This window comes from Triturus cristatus, chromosome 9, assembly GCF_964204655.1.
Source record: "Triturus cristatus chromosome 9, aTriCri1.1, whole genome shotgun sequence".
NCBI lineage: Eukaryota > Metazoa > Chordata > Amphibia > Caudata > Salamandridae > Triturus > Triturus cristatus.
Genome location: NC_140592.1, coordinates 1,264,144,661 through 1,264,159,640, shown reverse-complemented (window position 1 = coordinate 1,264,159,640; position 14,980 = coordinate 1,264,144,661). Strand labels below are relative to the sequence as shown.

The 14,980-nt window shown below is 50.1% G+C and overlaps 1 protein-coding gene across 5 annotated transcripts in view; it reads left to right on the top strand.

Annotated features, from left to right (window-relative positions):
• The window catches only part of HEATR5A (HEAT repeat containing 5A), a 399,007-nt gene that overhangs the window by 300,080 nt on the left and 83,947 nt on the right, over nucleotides 1-14,980 (top strand). For all 5 annotated transcript variants that reach the window (XM_085627402.1, XM_085627405.1, XM_085627403.1 and 2 more), the window contains 2 exons: nucleotides 6,293-6,512; nucleotides 13,498-13,746. In XM_085627402.1, the coding sequence (XP_085483528.1) occupies nucleotides 6,293-6,512; nucleotides 13,498-13,746 (469 nt within the window). The remainder of the gene's footprint in view (nucleotides 1-6,292; nucleotides 6,513-13,497; nucleotides 13,747-14,980) is intronic.

The window sequence follows — 14,980 nt, the reverse complement described above, 5'->3', positions numbered from 1 at the left end:
TCTGCCGATGGAGTGGATGCCCATGCGCACTGTTGTCCAGGGGAGGAGTCACCAACCTCGTGACCAAAGGCTTCTTCCGAAGACAACAACAACCTGCAATCATCCGAGCCCAACACCAGATGGCGATCTTATCCTCAGTGTGTGACTCTGCAGCTCTACATGCCAAGAACAGATGCATACTGGTAAGTAGCATATTCCTTGCTAAGTGCTGCAGCCTGCTGCATACCCTGTAAATCAAACAAAGTACAAGTTCTATGGCATTTTCAAACTGTTCTGTGTTCAGCAACTTATTACTGAAAAGTATTTTATGCTTACCTGTGCCAGGCTTGCTCGGTTCTAAAAATAAACAATTGTATATTTTTTATACAAACGCAAGTGGCCTAGAGTTCAGTTCTTGAGTGTGTGAATTCATTTGCTGAGTGTGTACATCAAATGCTTAGCACAGTCCTCTGATACTGCCTTACTGTTCAACCACTCTACCACAAATAGAGAGAAAGGTTCAATCTAACTTTAACCTCTCCCTACATCTGGGGTCACTTGGACGCTATACACACTATACCTCATTTTGGTGTAGTATATATAGAGCCAGTTTCCTACACTCTAATAAAAGTCTATGGTACCAAAGGAAGAGGCATAGTGCACACAAAAAAATGCACCATCAGTCTGCCACCAATACTCTCGACATCTTCAGTGCCTAGGAAGGTGAGGGAGCTGACCTTTCAGGCATCCTGTCGCAGAAGCCCAGCCTAGAGGCCATCTCTTCCAGCTGCTCAAACCCAGAAGACACTCCACTAACCTCCAAGACCAGCTGCCTTTGAATGAAAACCTGTGCCAGGGTCACAAGTACAGTCTGTTCCCACACCCACTTCAAGACTTCTAAGAGAACGCATGTTGAGGCAGAGCACTTCTCCCAAGAGAGTCTGGCATCAAAGTCTGTGCACAATATGCTACAGCCTTGTGGGCCTCTGCCACCTTCGGGCCCCAGTGGGCACCGAATGAAGGCCCCACATCCCTCAAAGGACCCAACCAAATGTATCGAGCCCCAAGGCCAGCTATACGCCCGGACGTTATTCGAAGCCGAAGGCCGTCATCAACTTTGAAGCCATCCTTAAACCTGATACTACCCTCGACAGCAGGCTCTGAATACTCCAAAGGCTGCAGGTGGAGACTGATGCGAGGCAGAAGCACCTCTATATCCATCCCATTCCTAGGAAGATTTCAGCAAAGTCACCCCTGCCATAATCCACAGAGACTCCGCCTCGGAGACTAGCATTTGAATAGGAGCCTGCCTCACAGGCTCCTTCTGGATCTCCTGCCTAAGAAGCACAGAGACCGGGGCACCAGTCCTCCCCCTCATGCTCCAGATTCACCACTGTCTCCTCCTCCACCACCAACTACCCCTCCACAACCACGTTCACCACCTCCATTGCCTCTACCAGCATCACCAGAGAAATACCCCACACTCTTTTAATGACTCACGCAGTCCTTTCTGCTCTACGGACCCAAGCGCACACCCTTTGAAGCAAGCAGGGCCGTCGGACAACCCTTGGGAAGACCATGGTGGAGACTCCCCCACGTGAACCAGACCTTGACCATTACCCCTTCTGCCCCCGATGATACCAGAGTTTATCTCAAGGATATCCAGGGACGTACAGCTTTTACACGCTGAACATGTCCTCCACAAGGAAGAGGATTTCCTTTTCAAGACGTTGTCCAAGTCGGAGCTGAAGGTAGAGTTTCAGCTCATGCTGAAGGGCATTCTCAAGTTCACCCCAGAGACATTCAGTGAGCCTGTGAAGGCCAGGATAGTAGCACCCAGGGTGGAGAAGTACATGCCATCCACAATGACCCTGTCTACATGAGAGACCATGTTCCACCCAATTTCTGGCACTCAAGTGGGCCCCTGCTCAAGCAACAGGTGGTGCATGCCGCCTGATAAGGAGAGAAATTAGCTCAAAGTTTGAAGTGTGAGAAAGGAGCTGGTGACAGCCAGCAAGTGGATGGCCAAAGGGGCAGTTACCCACTGATTCATAGCTAACTCTGTGGGCCTCCTTTCCGACTACACTAGAGCCCTCCGAGAAGACATGCAAGACCTGGTGAAGCATCTCTCTGAGGAGTTTAGGAAAAGGGGGAGGAGATAGTGTCCGAGGGAAAGACCATCTCCTATGCTACCATCCTTTGTGCCCTCGATGAAATGGGCGCAGCCTCACAGGGTGTTAGCACCAGCGTCCTTCTCAAATGCTTGGCTGTAAATCTTGGTGTTTAAGCGGGAGTTTCACGTATTACCACATGCCAAACCCTGCAGGATGGGCATCTCTGCTCCAACAAGCCGACTACATGACATCGCTAGAACTGAAGGACTCTTACTTTCAAATCCTCATCCATTCCGCCTACTGGTGCTACTCCCATTTTGTGTTAAGTGTTCATCATTATCAATTCAAGGTGTTTCGCTTGGGATTACCTCCGCTTAAAGGCCGTCACAAAATGCTGCAGCAGCAAATGATGGACGGAATGCTGTATGAATCAAACCTTCACCCCCAGTCAAGAGATCTGGGTTAAATCCATCGTTCTCTTGCTCACTACGCCACTCCAGTTTGGACCCAGCCATATGCAGATCAGTCTTGACCCTGTTCCTCATGGGATCAGTCCAGCCCGAACTGCCAACCAGATCTTACCTGGACCGGAAACAAGCACCATTGGACCGGTTTCGGGGTAACAGCACCCATTAGATGCCTACCTCTCATCAAAATGCCTAGCAGTGGTAGCCGTTCATCCAAGGAAGGGGGCATAGGGGCATGCAAATGTTCCCCTACCTTTGACGATTGGCTGATCTAGCGTGCAGGTAAGCATAAGTGCCAGGTCCACAAACGAGCTGCGATCCCCCTTTTTTATGGCCTGGGATTCACTACAAATGCCACCAAGTCTCCCCTATAAACCCTGCAGATGCAGCTCTTCCTGGGGTCCATACTCAATGCAGTCCTTGGCAAAGCCTTCTCCAGTCAGCAAAGGGTGTTGGCATTCCAGCAGCTCCTGCCCCTTTTTCTGCCCATTCTTCAAGTCAGTCAGAACTTTCTTTCACCTCCTAGGGATGATGGGCTCCTGCATCGGCACAGTATCCCACGCTCTGCTTCACGTGCTCCTGTTGCAGGAATGCCACTCGGCACATCGGTCTCCATGGTGACAAGTGGAGGGTCACTGGGAATATCTACGGTGGGTGAAGGCCCGCGCTGATTGTTCTCTGCAGTGGTGGAACAGTAGCAGACTGTTGCGGACCGGGCCTTTCTCTGACTGTTTCTCAAGTCACCAGTACCACGGATGCCTCTTGCTGGCTGGGGGGCACACTTCGAGCATATGAAAACACATCGTGTACGGCACCTAACCCCCCCCCCCCCCCCCTCCCCTCCACCATTACCACTACCAGGGACAGCACATCAACTACCTGAGCTACTAGCCATATGCCTCACTCTCAAGGACTTCCGTCAAGTCATTTGGGGCAAGGTAATCCTTTGATTATTTTCAGAAGCGGGGCAGAATGCAAAATAACCCACTCTCAGCACTAGCGCAGGAAACCCAGCTCGGCGTTCTCTGCCACCATTTTCACCTTCTGGCAGAGTACCTTTCTGGAGTGGACAGTGACCCAGGATACCTGCCCCGCAGGATGAATCAAAAGCCCACTAGTGGGAACTCCACCCGCAAGTCCCACTCGTGTACTTCTAATGCTGGGGCACCCCATAGATAAGTCTTTCCCTTTCCAGAAAAATGCAAAATGCACAGACTTCAACTTCAGGTACCCATACCCTCAGTCCATGGGCAATGGAGTATGACTGTACTGCTCAGGACTCTATGCCTATGCATGACTGCCTCTCCCACTGCTTTCGGATGTGGTAAAGAAGACGCACTTAGCATCTCAAATACTTATTCTGTTGGCCCCCATGTGGTACTTGATACTCCTGAAGATGCCCATCAGTCCCCATGAGAAGCGCCACAAAAAGGCCAGATCAGGCCCCCAGACCCCAGGCTACCAGTCTGGCACCTGAGGTGTTAGGTTACTGTTAAGTGCATCTCCCACAGGAATGCACGGATATCCTGCGAACCTCCCAGGGATACTCCTCGGGCCTGCGATGCTGCAGAATGGAAAAAGCGGTTCATTCACCATTAAATCTCCAGCCACCGAACCCTCTTAAATCTAGTGTCCAGGACACTGTTTGTTGTCCTCTCCATTTACAAGAGTCAGTCCTCGCCTTCACTTCTGTACCCCAACAGCTAGCTGCCATGGCCGTATCCGTGCAAGCCATGAAGCTCTCTCCTCTTTTTCGCATGCCAGTAATTAAAGCCTTCATGGAGGGCCTCAAGTAGATGAATGGAATCTCAACATGGTCCTCACCGCCCTTGCATTCTGGCCTCTTGCAGTTCCTCTTGTGGAAAGGAGCTCTCCTCGTAACCATAACATCTCGGACGCATTAGTGATTTGCAGATGCTTGCCCTCCAAGAACCCTTCACTAAGGTCCATAGGGACATGGTTGTCCTCTGAAACAACCCAGGATTCCTCCCCAGAGTGGTGCCCCTTCCACCTCAACCATACTGTGGAGCTCCCAGTCTTTTCCCCTCAAACAGAATCGGTCGTGGGGAGGACCCGTTATATCTTAAATACACACTCATGTATTACATTGGCAAGACTAAGCCTTTTCGCTGTTTGTAGCCTTCGCAAAACCTCACAATGTTCTGATTATTTCCAAAGCCGGTATTGCTAGACAAATGCATCCAAACCTGCTACCATAAAGCTAAAAAAGTCTTCCTTGTTACCTGCAGGGTGCACTCTGCATGCGAGAAAGGAACAACCATGTCCTTCATTGGTAATATTGCTAGTCGACCTATGTAAGGCAGCCATTAGATCAACTAGACATACATTTACCAAGCACTTGTGTGTGGCTATCTAGGCCCTCCAGCGGGCGATGGTTGGCCAGACAGTCCCAAGGATTGTATTTCATACATCTCATCCATACGGTAGCAGCTGCTTGTGGAGGGCACTGCTTTACAACCTGTGCAGAGCATGTGTATCTACAGCAACTCATGCTACGAATGGAAAGTGTAACACTGTGAGCATCTGTTTGTAGCATGTAGTGGCGTAGATTCACATGAGGCCACCCTCCTCCCCAAAGGCATGTGGCTCTATTCACTCAGCGACTGTATGAAAAACCGTCGAAGATGGAGCTGGTGCCCGTGCGCCTTACCCGCTAAATGAAGTGAGAGTGCATCCTGTGACTTGAAAGCCTTTCTTTGAAGAAAGCTGCAAAAACAACAGACTGAATTCATAACAATGTCATACATTCACCCCATGAGGCACAGGGTCAAGACTGATTTGCATATGGCCAGGTCTAAACTGGGGTGGCATGGTGAGCAAAAGAATGGTGGATTCAACCCAGATCTCTTGACTGGGGGTGAATGTTTTGATTTGTTCTGCATTCCGTCCATCAATTGTGCGTCTTTTGCTTTCTTTGAACAAAAGCTTGAAAACGTCCGAGCCCAACATTAGATGGCAGAGGTACGCAGAGCATGTGAATATACAGCACTGTATGCTACAAACAGATGCTTACTGGGCAAGTACATTTTCCATCTGGTGTATACTCTTAACTGCAGATTCACCGCTGCTCTCTGCTTCCCATCCTATATCTGTAAAAAGGTCCCATGTTAATTTTGGCAGACTGTCCCCTCCAGTCTGTTATGATTAAGCTGTCTGAGGACGCAGAAAAGTGCACGACAAAACCAGCGTCCGCGCAGGGGTGGAACCTAAGTACTGCTCTGCACTCTCTTTTGGGAGCTGTGAGGCCTTGGCAGAGTCTGATGGCACCACCTCCTGGCACGCTGAAGCAATTGCTGCTGAAAAAACACATCCAGTCTGGCACCTGGAACTATTCCAAAGGTGAGTAATCTGTAGTATCCACGAGGAAGAATGTTAGAGGGTAAGTAACTTGTTTGTTTTGACGGGAAGCACAGGCATGCCATTGGGCCAAAGCATTTCGGAATGCTCACACACATCTGGGCTGAAGGGTAGCGTGCAGTGCTGGCCTTCCTAGGCCAACGGGTCTGTGGAATCTTCTACACACTTAAGGCGAAGGGTCTGGTGCGGTCGCTGGGATTTCTGCTGAATAGTCCAGGTGGTGGATAATCGCACCATTGCCAAAGTGTTGTGCGAACTCCCAGGCACTTTAATTCCAGTAAATGTGGTGTGTATATAGAATGCAGGGATTGGGGCAAGATGGCACTTGACCTGTTCACTTTCCTGTCCTTTCAGGTTTATATAGTTACTGTGGAAAGACAGAAGAAGCAGAGCGGCAAACCGAAGTCGTGTGAGAGCTCCGAGGGCCAAGAGCAACTTCACTCTGTTACAGATGGGCTGTTGAGTCTAGTGCAGGCCGAGCTTCCGGTTCTCAGCAGTCTGTGGCTGGCTGCACTCCAGGATTACGCACTGCTCACGCTGCCGCTGGAGTATGCCCATCGGCTGCCTGCTGAAGGTAATCACCACCCCTCACTCTACCATTGGACCCCCCAACTCTTGGTTGAACCCAATTATCATCCATTTATTTTTATAATTGGTCAACACTTTGAGTTTATATGACCGCAGGTCTGATTTTGAGAGCGGAGATAGGGTTTATCTGAGGAATCAAGTACTGTCTGGAGATTTGCGCTTGCTTGCCTTTGATGTTCCATAACACACATTTGATTTTAGTTGCTAAACCTTTCCCGACATTGAAAGATGCTCATCCGCAAAACCATCGGACACTAAGGAGTTGCCGCTTGACCTCCCGACCCTTCCCAGACGCAGTGCGTAATGTTCAGTTTGCAGAACATTATGAAACCCTCGCTTGAAGCAGAGGAGCGTGCAGGCAAGTTACAGGGATACGAGTTCATCTCAGCCTTTCCAAATGAGTTCAACCTGGATGAAACATGATGGGGGAGCAGTCTCAGCACTCATTGAGGGAACATCATGAGATGCTTCACAATCAATGAGGCTTTCCCCTTCCATATGTTTCACAAAGGGGTATTGTGACAGATTCCAGGCCACGCAAGATCTTCCTGACTCATTGGTCTGAGAACTTTATTCAAGCGTCTCCGAATATGTGAGAAAGTGCCATCTTTCTTGCATGGTATGCCCCCACTTTTTGCTGAATTGCTGAATGTACTTTGACTGAGTGTGCCCTCGGCTCCTGCCAATCAGGTGCCCAGGGCCTATGTCCCTTCCCTAAAAACTGTGCTGAAACCTAAAACCCAAATTGGCAAACCCTGGCCACATGTCAGCCCCTGGTAAATGGTACACTAGGTACCCAGAGCCTTGTGACCAGGGAAGGCCCCTAAGGACTGCAGCACTTATTGTGCCACCCTTAGAGGCCCTGTACCCTGACACACAAACACACTGCCCTTGCAGGCTGAGTGTCTGGGTATAGAACAAAACAGAGTCGACATAGCACACATCCCTGTGTGCCATGCCCACAACACACACTGCCCTGGCATCCATCAGCCACCCTCTAGCTGGGTGCCCTATGCCAGTGGTGTGGGTACAGGAGCATGAGCCCTGTGCCCCTACAGTACCCAGGTCCATTCCTGGGCACTGGAAGTGCAGTGCTGCCATTTAAGAGTATATGGTGCTGGGAGATCGTCAACACAAACTCCACAGCACCATGATGGCTCGACTGAAGACTGAGAAGTTTGGTATCAAACATCTCAGCACATTAAACCCGCACTGATGCCAGTGCAGGATTTAATGTACAACGCAAGACAGAGGGCATCTTAGTGATACCCCCTGAACCTAACGTACAATCCACGTCTTGTCTGAGGGGCTGCCTAGGCTGCCACACAGCAGACATGTTGCTGGACCCCTGGGTAGAGAGCCATCCGCTCTCCTGGGCCTGCAACAGTGCACATCCTGGGCGAGGTGCTAGGTCTCCTCCCCCAGGATGGGCAGGGGGAAGCTTCAAAGGCATGCCGCCTTTGTGAGCTTCTCCAGGCCACTTGCTGTACTCAGCAACTGGCCCCTACCGGTTCTAAACCCCCACTCTGGCGGGAAGACTGGCCAGAAACCCCAAGGAAGGACAGGGGTGTGCCAGCCTCTGCCAACTCCACCCCTCAGGTGGGGGAGGCGTGGTGAAGCACATCTCCGGGCTCTCGCCATCTTGAAGATGGGGAGACCTGCCCAATCAGGACTAGGCCACTGCCCCCCACCCACAGGAGAGTGGCAGGGTAGGGGGTGTACCCACCCCAGGGCAGGGACCCAGTGGTGTGGGTACAGGTGCATGAGCCCTGTACCCCTGCAGTACCCAGGTCCATTCCTGGGCGCTGTAAGTGCAGTGCTGCTATTAAGAGTATATGGTACTGGGAGGTCGTCATCGCGAACTCCACAGAACCATGATGGCTACACCGAAGACTGAGAAGTTTGATATCAAACTTCTCAGCACATTAAATCTACACTGATGCCAGTGTGGGATTTAATATAAAATGCACGACAGAGGGCAACTTGGAGATGCCCCCTGAACCTAACCAACAACCAGCGTCCTGACTGAGCAGCTGCCTAGGCTGCCACCCAGCAGACATGTTGCTGGACCCCTGGGTAGAGAGCCATCCGCCCTCCTGGGCCTGCAACAATGCACATCCTGGGCGAGGTGCTAGGTCTCCTCCCCCAGGATGGGCAGGGGAAGCTTCAAAGGCATGCCGCCTTTGTGAGCCTCTCCAGATCACTTGCTGTACTCAGCAACTGGCCCCTACCGTTTCTGACCCCGACTCTGGTGGGAAGACTGGCCGGAAAGCCCAAGTGAGGAAAGGGGGTGTGCCAGCCTCTGCCAACCCCACCCCTCAGGTGGGGGAGGTGAGGTGAAGCACAACTCCGGGCTCTCGCCATCTTCAGGATGGGGAGCCCTACCCAACCAGGACTAGGCTCCTGCCCCCTCCCACTGGAGAGTGGCAGGATAGGGTGTGTACTCACCCAAGGAAAGGGCCCCATTGGTCACTGACCTTCCCCTACCTGTAACGCCCTTAAATTTAGTATTTAGGGGCACCCTGAACCTTCCTTCCTCAGATCCCGATTCAGAAACTACAAAGAAGAACAAGAAGAAAGAAGACCTGCCGTGCAGCTGCTAACAAGAGGACAATACCAACTGATTTGGCCCCAGCCCTACCGGCCTGTCGAACCTGCTCCTGCTAATCCCCGGCGTCTCCAGTGGTCAGAGCAACCTCAAAAACCCCGGAGGACCTGACTGCCTTGCTCCTCTAAAGACTGGGACTCCCACGAGCAGTGGTTCTGCTCAAACAGCAACAACCCCTGGTGCCAGCCAGGAACCGCGAATCCAGCACACTCTGCACCCGCCGAGCCCGGCCTGTGCCCGAGTGAACAAAGACCGCCAGGACGTCCCCCCTGCGACTGTGAACAAGAATCCAGCACCCAAGGACCCTCCTCGACGCTCATGACGACGCCTGCAGCCTCAATACCAGGGACCGCTCGAACCGTGACCAGAAGAGGGTAAGATTTCCCGACACCAAAAGGCCCCCCGGCGTCCTGCGGCCCCCTGTGCCCAACTCCTGGGTGCCTACCTAACCTACAGCTTCCCAACTTACCTCTCGAAGTGGTGGTCGCACCTGAAGAATCGCCGTCCCCGAGCTTCGCAGCCTTTGTTCGTCACGCAGCTTTCCCTTTGAAATCCGTTGAGCGCCCGACGACTCAAAAGCACCCTGCACCCAGCCGCCCGAGTGCCCCTGGAAGTGCAGCATCTGTTCTATTCTACTTCCCCACTTGCCCTGTGTAAGTGACCAGGAGCCCAGCTCCCACAGCCGCGTGGTCTGCCTGCTAGCAGCCACCAACCAAAGGCCCCCTGCCCGCCATAGGCTAACATTGGGCCTAACTCTCTCTGCACCCGGCTGCCCACGTGCCGCTGCGGGTGTAACTACTGTACCTACCTGAACCTGGGAGACCCCTGAGTCTATGCCCAGAACCTTAACTCTGCCAGTCGAGGACTTACCTGAAAGCCGATAACCTACATTTTCTCCATAGGGTAACCTTGACTGGTTTCACTTGGAAATTCTTCTAAGTGTCGAGTTTTGTAACTTTGAAATATTCGCTAAAAATCATCCGATCAACGAAAACGAAATTACTCACCTGTTACCAGGAGAGATCCCAGTGCTGGATCTTGGTGCAACTTCCAAATATTCCTTAAAAATCGCCTGTTCACTATAAACGATTTCTTTCAACTGTTTACAGGAAATGCACCAGTGCCGAGTCCAGCCCTGAGTAAGAAAAACCTATGCAAAGTAATTGATATTGCATTTGCTTAAAATTCCCATTGAGCTCAATGTTATTATTGTGTTGCACATTGCAACAACTGTATCTATTGCATTGAAAAGTCTATTGCTTATTGAAAGTATCCAACTATAGCTTCTCATTTTGAGAAAGTATTTTTAAACCTACCTGTGGTTCTAAAATAAAACAACAATATATTTTTACATACAAACCAATTGGCCTGGAGTTCAGTTCTTGGTGTGTGTATTCATTTGCTAACTGAGTGTGTACATCAAATGCTTTACACTGTCCTCTGACACTGCCTTACTGCTCGACCAAGCTACCACTTTAGAGAGTAAGGTTATACCTAACTTTACCCTCTGCCAAACCCCTGGGGACTGTGGACTCTGTGCACACTGAACCTTACTTTGGTGCAGTACACACAGAGCCACTTTCTTACACTGTGATTTGGGCTGCTAGAGAGGCAGGGGCTTTGCACTATGAGAATCATTACATTACCATCTACCCCAATTATATCCATCAAGTTCAAACCCAGACATAGTATTTTCTGGAGGCGAAGCAAAAACTCAGAGCCTTAGATCCCAAGTACATGTTGCTTTACCCCACTCGCTTATGTGTGATCGCCAATGGCAAGACAAAGGTTTTTGAACATCCTGAGGAAGTTTAGAGCTGGGCAGAAATATGGGACAAGGTGCCTCCTCAGGGGCCATGGGCGGGGCAGGCCGGAGGGGGGGGGGGGAGAAGGGGGGGATCCAGTTTCTTACACTCTGAATTATCTGAGCGCACATCTGAATATCCAGTTGGTAAAGGCGTTTCTAACAGTAGAGAGTGTACAGGCATTTCATAAACTGACTTCACAATCTAACAGTGAGAGGGGTGACATCATGGAGCATGATAAGTTTGTGCATGGAATTGGTTTCCAATACTACTTTGTAGATGCGCCCTTTACGAAGAGTGATTGGCATCAACATGGGTGCAGGTGTCTTGGAATTGGAGAGATCTAGTGATAATGCCAACAGTAGCAGTTAAACACAGACCGGAGACACCGACCATCAGTACTCTGGTTGCTCAGCTAAATATGTTCCGTATTTACCAAAGAGAGAGTTACAGAATAAATGTGACTTGAGCAGTTTCATGACTCGCCTGCACTGCATGCCATTAGCCATTTACATTTAAATTTCCTTCCCCTGCCAACAATGCTACAATCCTCATTCAGTAGTGGACCGCGTTAGTGAGTTGAAAAGTATGTTTTGGATTGGAAACAGGAGTAAGTCAACAGCTGAAATAAGTCAGCTGACGGTAAGTTCCCGAATGGCTGCATTACAGTGCTCCTCTGGCCACTCTAGAGGTGAGAAGCCCAAGGCAAAATGTAGTTGCAGCGCCCTGCGTTGAGCGAAGAGCAGATTTAGAATAACTAATTGTGACACATTCATCCCTAGTAGTATTATTCGTAAGCATGTGCTGCAGAGGGTTGCCGCGCTTTCTTGCAACCGGTTCAGGTAAAACCTCATGAGAAGGGCTCGTTCAATGTTTTCTAAACTTTCTGAATAGAGAGTTCAATATGTGTACAAAGAAATGGGCAAGACTGAGCAGCCAGTCTACACAGAAACAAGAATATACGTAGAGCAATGTGCTATAAAATCAACATGACTCTAATTTTCAGAAAAATGTTAATACTTTCACCTAAATCTTCTCTATACTAATTTTATCTTCATATATCTGTTAGGGCTCTTTGTTTCAGCACTGAATACGTTTGGGGCAAACCCGTATTGCATTCAGTAGAGATGCTTTCAAACCGAACAAAGCTAAGGGACATTGAATGCGTGTAGAAATGAAGGAACCCATCATTGTGTTGATCTCCTGTTCTGCATAATATGAGGGAAGCGGCAGCATCTGACCTGCTTGAGATCCAGTGGATTGTACGTTTGTCACTGGCTCAGACTGGCAGCCGAGTTCTGCTGTCATTGGCACAGACACCGCTCATGGCATTGCAGCCAATGACCTCGTCACAGGCCATGCCATTGCTGCCACCGGAACTTCGTGCAGTTTCTCTCATACTGCACTCCTCCATCGTGCAGCGAAGGCACGTAGCACAGTCTGGGTACTGGGCTGCAGGATTGCTTCCATGGTCTGCAAAGTAGAAAGGGGAGGCACTCTCTTCCAATACATCAGAGAACCATCTATGAGGGCCAAGCGACCTGTGCTTTCTATCTAGGCTTGTGACCTGTGTCCTTTCTCTGCTCTTGCGGTATTGGCTGAAACAAAACTGAAAGCAAGGCCGGGCTTAGGGAAACCCATAAATATATCCTCCTCGAACAACAGAGAGGTAGTGGTGAAAATCATAAGTCCTTATTAAGTAATTTAATGACCAGTTGTTCTACACTTTTTCTTTTCAGAAAACCAATATTAGTTGGCGAGCTTTTTCTGGCTCTTGATCTAAAGCCAGGGGTTCGCGTGTGCACTGCCAGGGGTTTCAAAGAGCAAGCCCGGTGTCGCAGCTGTGACCTCTAAATGACATCCTTGAGCACAGGATAGATGGGTGGACAACCTCCGTGCAGAGCGATTGACAGACTGGTAAAGTGCGGATATCCAAACTGGGATCTTAAGGCCGATCAGGAGTCCGCTTCGCAGAACTGAGAGCGAGGAAGGCAGTGAGGAATCTGCAGTTAAAGTATCCACCAGAAAGAACATTACCATAGGATACTTCAGTACACATTCAATACCTCTCATCTACCACATGAGCATGGAAGGGGCGTGAAAATTCAACTGATCTCTCACACACTCACACTCTCACACACTCTCACACACTCTCTCACACACACTCTCTCACTCACTCTCTCACACACTCTCCTAGGATGATGCCAAATCAAGGGCCATTGTTAAGTTTTCCCCACCTCTGCACATGGTGTCTTGATGGACATGACCTTCAGTTCACTTCTATTGGTTTCTTTCCCAAATCTTTTTTAAATATTCTGAATCCCGCAACTGTATGTCAGTATTACGCACAGCTAACTCCATGATCTAAATATAAAGTAACAGGTAAGTAGCCTTTCCTGTCAATTTCTGGAGACGGTAGACACCGTTCTCGCATTCGTTCTTGTATGAAGTTTATTGCGTGTTGAGCAGAGTATTCTCTGGTGAGCAGCTCTTTGCAAAGTGTTTGGCCTCTGTGTAGACACTTCAGGAGCTCATATTTGTTCTTCTTTGTCCCACAGGTGGCGCCTTCTACACAGCTGACACAGGGGACGGTGCTAGACCGCACTACTGCAGCGCATGGGCCCCACTGCTTTATGCCACAGCTCTCTGGCTGAACAACACTGGCTTCCTTGCGGTGGACCAGGATGAAGGCGGCTCCAACCTCTCCCGCCCAGTCACTCCCACATCCATGGGGCAAGAGTTGACCTCCCGCGGAGGAGTGAAGGCTCCAGAAGATGTCAATGCTGACCGCTTCCACCTGATCCTTGGTTAGTGCGGGAAGGGCTGCCCTTTGGAAACCTGCGTCTGGATCCTCTATAGATATTGAGCCTGTTCATTCGAACTAAAGGTGGCTGTAGAGTTCTCTTCAAGAGAAGGAAAGTATACAGTAAATTGCATTAGAACCATAGAAGGCTGAAGCGCAGTTCTAAAGAGCAATCAACAGGGCGTTGAAAAGTCTGATCTGCTGGCACTGCTCGCCTGGAGCTGGGAGAGATACAATGATCTTTAGCGATCGGATGGTCCTCCGGCACAAAGGCACACAGAGGTCCCAGTGAATCTCATGTCCAGAGGGATTATTAAGTATCTGGTCTTCCTACACAGGCACCTCAGTGCAGCAGCTTTCCAGACATCTTGTCTGAATGTCTGGTCCATCAAATCAGAGGCGCGTGCAATATTAGTCTGTTATCCGTTACACCAGAGGAGGATCATAGTCTGCGTGCACGGATGTCCTGGTGACCATATTTGGACAAAATATTGAGTTTTAAATCTAGAGGTTCGAGGCATATGAGCTGCAGATCACACACTAAGGATAAGATCGCCATCTGGTGTTGGGCTCGGATGATTGCAGGTTGTTGTTGTCTTCGGAAGAAGTCTTTGGTCACGAGATTGGTGACTCCTCCCCTGGACAACAGTGCGCATGGGCATCCACTCCATCCTCAGATTGTTTTTTTCCGCCATTGGGTTCGGATGAACTTTTTTCCGCTCAAGCAGAAAACTTATAGCAATCCCTACAACTCTCTTAACTTCAAAACTCGACGTCGAAAACCATATCGGACCGACTCCGGACGCGGCTGATGGAAAGGACACCTTTTAAAAAATGCCCCCAATGTGGAGCAAAGTTCCCTCATAGCGATCACCACGAGGTCTGTAATTTGTGCCTTTCACCAGACCACAACGAATCCAGCTGTCCAGCCTGCGCCGCATTCCGTTCGAAGAAAACCATCCGGGACCAAAGAGCTCGACGCCATATCATGGCCAAGCCGGTTCCGGAACCAGAAGACATCTTTGCACAGGACGTCCCTGACGATGACTCCGAAGAGCTCCAAATCGTGTCCGAGGCCGACGATTCAGATCCGGGGCAGCCTGTGAGTACCAGCCCCCCTACCCCAACACCACCCAAAAAGACATTGGTCAAGACTCTGCCACCTGGGCCCAGTCGCGATCCAAAAACATCTTCTGGAGCCCCGCCCTCGGGCCCGGCTCCGCAGAAAAGTAAGCCTG